A 7,262-nucleotide genomic window follows, 5' to 3' on the forward strand; every position below is an offset into this window, starting at 1 on the left:
AGTCTCATAAGCAATTTGGCACAAAAAAAACATGGATAATGGCTTTGACAGTCGCGTCCTCCTTCTGTCGGTGGCCGAATCCCAAGCCTCGTATCAGAGCAATGTACTGTACATACACATTGCCATACAGTAATTTCCCAGTTACCACAGGACAGGAACCGGGAATCCATCGCTGTTTAATTTTTTCCAAACCTAATTCAACGATTCAAATAAATACAGAAATATTCTGGATATTTTTTAGAGCCAGAGTGATTAAATTTCCTGAACAAGTTTAATTCAGTTTTAGTAAACAGAACATTTTAAAAACAGACACTCTGGTTATACATCATGGTCCCTGAAGCAATTCCATAGAAGCGGTAGTACCGCATTGTGTTGTACGGTCATGTACAGATCGGTACGCAGCCTTTACACTGTCAGTGAAAATAAACGTTGATTTGTTGTGCAAGTGTAAACAGGCCACTTAGAAGGCTGAATTTGAGTCTAAAATTGTCAGTATAACAGATAACATCACTAGAATACCACTACTACTTTTATACACCCGCGAGTGTTGTCTCTACCTTTACATACCTACCTCTGTACATTTCTAACCTAATCTTCTAAATACATCATATTTCGATTCTAATCATTACGGGTCGACGAGCCCCAGAGCGCCGAGGACGTTTGGTTATAAACGTAGAGCCGAATTGTATCTACAGCATAAACGTGCCGAAATAGTTATCAGCGGAAATGTGCAGACGAATCAAAGAGCCGTTATTCACGTGAACAAAAAGAGCATCGTCCTTGAGCAGATGAAAGACTCCACCCAGAGAACTGTCCCTCACGTTGAATCTGTGGACAGGTTTGAAATTGTAGTTGCTGGACCTGAGGAGGTTGATCGATTTACCCAGATAGCGTGACGTGGTCCTTTCCACCGTATGGATGAAAGAAGGGCCGTCCGCACTGTAGCTAAGCTTCGAGTACACGTAGTAAAAGCCCTCCTTCTGAATAATCAGCTTTCCGTCTCTGTACTTGAGCTGGTACCGGATGGAGTCTCCGGTCTCGTTATCATTCCATTCCATGATTCCTTCCTTTTCGGGTTTCTTAGCTACTGCTCAGAAATGAGAAATCGGGGATTTAAAAACTTCTATAAGCTGAAACGTACAATGAGAATTATGGTGAATGGTGGTGTGGTGTGGTGTAATGTGATGTGGAGAAGCTCATCCTCACCGGTCAGATGCGCAAGAGGTTTTGACGGATTCATGAGGGTAAATGGCCTCGACTTCCTGCTAACGGGTTGTCCTTCATTCTGGCTTCCTAAAACACAGTTGGTGTGAACGTCTTAAACTGTCCTGGGATTTGTGTTACAGTTTTGTTCAGAATCATTAAAGCCTTTATTGGGTGTATTTGAAGTGTTAAGCTTCTGCAGTCAGGACTTAATACTAAAATGCCATGTATCTGTTCATCATTATCTGGGATTCTGTTTACCTCAAGGAGCAAATTACAGTATATATGAAAAAAACGTATGAACATTCTTATTGAGCATTAAGCATACCAAATGACTGCTTATTCAACTTATCATTTAAACCACATTAATTCTGAACAAATCAAACGAACGTTATTATTTAACTTCATTCATTCATTCATTCATTCATTCATTCATTTATTTACTACCGCTTATCCGAACGTCATCGGGCATCGAGGCAGGATACACCCTGGACGGAGTGCCAACCCATCGCAGGGCACACACACACACACTCTCATTCACTCACACAAACACACACTACGGACAATTTTCCAGAGATGCCAATCAACCTACCATGCATGTCTTTGGACCGGGGGAGGAAACCGGAGTACTCGGAGGAAACCCCCGAGGCACGGGGAGAACATGCAAACTCCACACACACAAGGTGGAGGCGGGAATCGAACCCCCGACCATGGAGGTGTGAGGCGAACGTGCTAACTACTAAGCCACCGTAATCCAAACGTTATTATTTAACTTGACAAATAAAAAAAAATCCAATTAAAATGAAGTAGCCATTTATGAAAAATCCTTCCCATATGCTGATATTAATGTTAGCAGCTCTGAATACAGCCCGATAAATTGCCATTTTAAAAAAAGCTCTTGATTTTCGATGCAAACTCTAAATGAAATGTTGATAGCAGAAACCAAGCGTTTAAAATCATCATATTAAAATGACATGCAAGGTCAGTAATGTTTGAGCAAATCTCAGCCCTGCAGGATGTAGTCCATTTCCAGTTAAGTTTGTTTGTCTGTCTCAGTGTCTTCTTCTGTGGTTTATGTCTGTAACTTTATATCATGACCTTCTTGGTATTAGGACAAGTGTAGGCTGAAATCCAACAGTCTTTGGGTTACTTGGTGTTATTAGGATTTCACACGAATTTTAAATAGTATCTTAAAGCAAAAAAAAAAAATTGGTGCATTTACCTTTTAGTGCTTCGGTCTTTGGTGAATCATGATTCTGAAACAGAGAGAGATCATAGATTAGATCAGATCTGATAAGATGCGCATGCATAAAATGAACACGGCTGCAGAATAACCACAGAAGGTGGACCACCGGTATGCAGGTCATAAGGAGGAAATGAATAAAATTTGCAAAAATTCCATGTGGTCTTTAAAGTGCACATCTTCGTATAGATAGCTATGCATACAGTGGTCGTGTGAAAGCTTCTGGTTTACTGGGTTACAGTGGAATATGAGTAACCAGTGTAGAGTTTGAGTAGCACGGTCTATTCCATAATAATAATAATAATAATAATAATAATAATAATAATAATAATAATAATAATAATAATAATTTGAATGTACATTTCCTGAAGAAAATGTGAATGGTGCTTGCACGTGGCAAATCTCAGCACTCGGTTGCTAGGGTGAAATTTTAGGAATTTCCCTTTCAAGTCTATGGGACTTTTTTGGCTGCTTTTTCGCCCGCTGTGCGAACATCGTTGGTCAGATCGCTTATAAAAGTCATAGCACAACTCTCCTCAATGAGCCGGTCGATTTGACTCCTCATTCATGGGACTGGGACAAAAGTTGCGGGACAAGTTACGCACCGAAGTTTTATCCAGAAGAAGAATATCTTTGCAAGCACCATTAATTAAATATTTACTGACTGTATCTGAGATAAAAAGAAACTTCTATAAGAAGCAGGACATAATGTGAACCAATCAGACAGAGGAAAGGTTTTGATAGTAAGCCTAGTTGTTTTCCAGCCTGGTTCATTCCAGAGGTGTGACACAGCATGAAAAAAAAAAAGGTGCAGCCTTCGACGTTCGTTTTTACCTTTAGCTGTACGATTGTTTTATTGTGAAATGTTTGTGCACTTGCTGAACTTAAAGTCCCAGATTTCGATGCAGCTATACAACAAGATAGCATCGATAATCATCCTGAGCACAAAAATCCAGCAGTAAATACTTTAGAAAATGACACTCAACCTTGGTTATATAATATATATATATATATATATATATATATATATATATATATATATATATATATATATATATATATATAATGTCTAGATTTTTTCACAGAGGTCACAGATGAGTTTCGTCTGCTTTGGGTCAGTCCTTCTGCGCCATTTACAGGAAGCTACATCTCACATGTGGTGGGCTTCAGGGAAAGGGGTGGCGTCTGATTGAACTCTCTTTTCTTTTCTTTTTTTTTTTTATCATCCATATTTTATATTAACATCAGGTACGTTAATTTGAGGTTCTGATCAAGAATATGATACGAATCCTCCGAAACCAGATGCCGTGCCGACAGACGATCGACAGATTCGGTCAGCAAAAAAATCTAACCCTTTAAATATCTGAATCATATCAGATGTCATGCGAGCTGGAGAGAATATTCAGAAGCTGAATTCTACAGCTTGGATTTTTAATATAAGCAAAAGCCTTCGGATTCTTTATGCTCGTGCAATTCTAATGCGGTTCTATACACTTCCCCTGAGCAAGCGATGCTCATAAATAAGAACAAATACAGAAAATTAAATGTAAGTATTGATGAAAAGTGAAGGAGCAGGTAGAGCAGTCAGCATGGCACACGTCAGCTTCGTATTGTACGCTGTACTGTAGTTATTACACAAGTAAACCCTTTAGTTACTTAATCCAGTTCACTACTTATCATCATGAGTAATATGTTTCTGCTCTGTGTGTAATAAAGAAAGTGCTACACAATTCAAAACCACAGCAGAGGTTAAAAGGAGAAAAGGTGCTGTTTAAGGTGTGAAGAACAGACGCTTAGCAGAATTGAGAGAAGAAAGTCAGAAGAGAAGAAGCCATGATGGACAGCACAAAGTTTTCACTTACAGACTCAGTGGTTGGGTTAGTATGGTGGAGACTGTAGATGAAAAAAGCCTCCACTAATAAGCCAACCAAAGCCAGACACACCAGCACCGAGAGCGTCGTCTGGATCAGATGCTTCCTCCGTTTCTGGATTCGCTTTTGTCCCGGCTTGGGGGGCAGCGGCGGCGGAAAACCGATCCCGCTGTCCACTACAAAGACGGATGGGTGAACAACACGACCATCAGCCATGTCTGTGCGGTCCTGTAGGCCGAAACTCTGAAGCAGTCTGAAGCACAGGTGGCACGAGATCCTCTAGACAAGACAAGATGCTGAGCAATGGCTTAAGAAGCAGCGTCAAAGATAACTCCCACTGTCGTACGCGCGCTCTCTATCACACACACACACACACACACACACACACACATACACTGCCACATATGCTGAGAGACACGTGCTGTCACATTAAGGTGTGTGCAAACTTGCAACACAACAGCTGTACATAGAAAAAAAGGCCCAATTCAGGAACTAAAAAGAATGCATTTAAAAATGTTTTGCTTTCTGTTTTTGCGAACTGTTTGATTTCAGTATGACGTAATCCTTTCAAAGTAAAGTAGTGATGAAGGAAATGAGAACACACACACACACACACACACACACACACACACACACACACACACACACACACACACACACACAGGTTGATGAAAAGTTCATGTATTTCATTAATTCAACTCAAATAGTGAAACTCGTGTATTTTATAAATTCAGTACGCACAGTTTAAGTAGTTTAGTAGTTTCAGTCTTTGGTTCTTTTAATTGTGATGGTTTTCGGCTCACATTTAACAAAAACCCAACAGTTCTCAAAAACGTAGAATATAATGACATGCTAATCAGCTAATCACCTCACAACACCTGTAAACGTTTGCTGAGTCATCAGAATTCAATTCAGTTCGGTTCAAGTTTATTTGTATGGCGCTTTTTACAATGGACGTCGTCTCAGAGCGGCTTTACAGAACATAAGCATAGAGCAAAAGGTTATTATAAAGAAAGATTAGATTAGATTAGATTAGATTAGATTAGATTAGATTAGATTAGATTAGATTAGATTAGATTAGATTTGATTAGATTAGATTCAACTTTACTGTCATTGTGTGAGGTACATGTACAGAGCCAATGAAATGCAGTTAGCATCTAACCAGAAGTGCATAAATGGCTTATTTATAAGTGGCAGTGTAATAAATAAGAGTATGAGGTCATACAGAAGGTGTAGTAATATGTACATGTAACTGAATAAGGGTAAATATAGTGTGGTTTTATATAAGTATGATACAGTATGACAGATATAGCTGTACAAAAGGAATGGCATTATGAATATATAAAGAAAAATTCAGGATTAATATTAGATAGATTTAAACGTGTTTGTTTTTATCCCTAACGAGCAAGTCTGAGGTGACTCAGGTGACTGTGGGGAGGAAAAACTCCCTTAGATGGTAAAGGAAGAAACCTTGAAAGGAACCAGACTCAAAGGGGAACCTCATCCTGATATGAGTGACACTGGAGGGTGTGATTATATATATATATATATATATATATATATATATATATATATATATATATATATATATATATATATATACAGTCCGACAAATGTTGTATTGGTGTAAGGATCACATGGAGTTCAGATCTCCTCTTTAGTATCACAGAGTCTGACTGGAGCTGGAACATCTCTAGATGCCTCAGGAATTGAAAATGGTCTCTGAATTTGGTTCACCAGGTTACACAATCATGAGGAAGCCAGTCATGAGGCTGATCTGACAGATGTCCAGAAGACAATCATTGACACTCTTCACAAAGAGGGAAAGCCACAAACATTCGTTGCCAAAGAAGCTGATCACAGAGAGCTGTATCCAAGCATGTTAACAGAAAGTGGAAGAAAAAGATGCACAACCAACTGAGAGAACCGCAGCGTTGAGAGGCTTGTCAAGCAAAATCCATTCGGGAATTTGGGTGAACTTCACAAAAAATGGACTGAGGCTGGGATCAAGGCATCAGAGCCATCACACACAGACGTGTCAAGGAATTTGACTAGAGTTGTCGTATTCCTCTTGTTAAGCCTCTCCTGATCCACAGACAACATCAGAGGCATCTTAGCTGGGCTATGGAGAAGAAGAACTGGACTGTTGCCCGGTGGTCCAAAGGGTGGAGAAGATCATAGCCCAAGTTGCTTGAAGTCCAGCGTTAAGTTTCCACAGGCTGTGATGATCTGGGGTGCAATGTCATCTCCTGGTGTTGGTCCGACGTGTTTTTTGAACACCAAAGTCACTGCAGCTGTTTACCAAGAAATTTTACAGCACTTTATGCTTCTTTCTGCTGTGCAGCTTTTTAACGATGCTGATTTCACCTTCCAGCAGGATTTGGCACATGCTCACACTGCCAGGGTGAAATGACCATGGTGTTGGTGTGCGTGACTGGCCAGCAAACTCAGCAGACATGAACCCCATAGAGAATCTATGGTTTATCGTCAAGAGGAAAATGAGATACAAGAGACGAAAAAAAAAAACAGATGAGCTGAAGGCCACTGTCAAAGAAACCTGGGCTTCCACACCACCTCAGCGGTGCCACAGACTGATCACCTCCATGCCACGCCGAATTGAGGCAGTCATTAAAGCAAAAGGAGCTCCAAACAAGTATTCAGTACATATACAGATTATGAACAGACTTTCTAGAAGTCCAACAATTCACTAAAAAAGTTTTTTATTGGTCTTATAAAGTATTCTAATTTTTTGAGATAGTGAATTGGTGGGTTTTTGTTAAATGTGAGCCAAAATCATCACAATTAAAAGAACCAAAGACTTAAATGACTTCAGTCTGTGTGTACTGAATTTATATAATACACGAGTTTTACTATTTCAGCTGAATTACTAAAATAAATGAACTTCTTATTTATTGAGATGCGCCTACAGTATATATACATATATT

General features: G+C 39.5%; 1 protein-coding gene across 1 annotated transcript; it reads right to left on the minus strand.

Moving 5' to 3' along the window:
* Positions 1-231: 231 nt before the first annotated feature.
* tnfsf14 (TNF superfamily member 14) lies at positions 232-4,734 on the minus strand. The gene is made up of 4 exons (XM_047808346.1): positions 4,309-4,734; positions 2,426-2,459; positions 1,207-1,293; positions 232-1,087 (listed from the first exon to the last, which is right to left on the minus strand). The coding sequence occupies exons 1-4, from the start codon at positions 4,531-4,533 to the stop codon at positions 690-692; spliced, it is 744 nt and encodes a 247-aa protein (XP_047664302.1). The 5' UTR covers positions 4,534-4,734; the 3' UTR covers positions 232-689.
* Between the last annotated feature and the right edge of the window lie 2,528 nt (positions 4,735-7,262).

Source organism: Tachysurus fulvidraco, chromosome 24, assembly GCF_022655615.1.
Source record: "Tachysurus fulvidraco isolate hzauxx_2018 chromosome 24, HZAU_PFXX_2.0, whole genome shotgun sequence".
Taxonomy (NCBI): domain Eukaryota; kingdom Metazoa; phylum Chordata; class Actinopteri; order Siluriformes; family Bagridae; genus Tachysurus; species Tachysurus fulvidraco.

Excerpts from the sequence above, each read along its gene's own strand:
- tnfsf14 (XM_047808346.1), bottom strand. The coding sequence starts at position 4,533 with ATGGCTGATGGTCGTGTTGTTCACCCATCCGTCTTTGTAGTGGACAGC. Across the intron at positions 1,294-2,425 it reads AAAGACCGAAGCACTAAAAG|GAAGCCAGAATGAAGGACAA; the intron begins GTAAATGCACCA and ends ACTGTGTTTTAG. Across the intron at positions 1,088-1,206 it reads ACCTCTTGCGCATCTGACCG|TAGCTAAGAAACCCGAAAAG; the intron begins GTGAGGATGAGC and ends ATTTCTGAGCAG.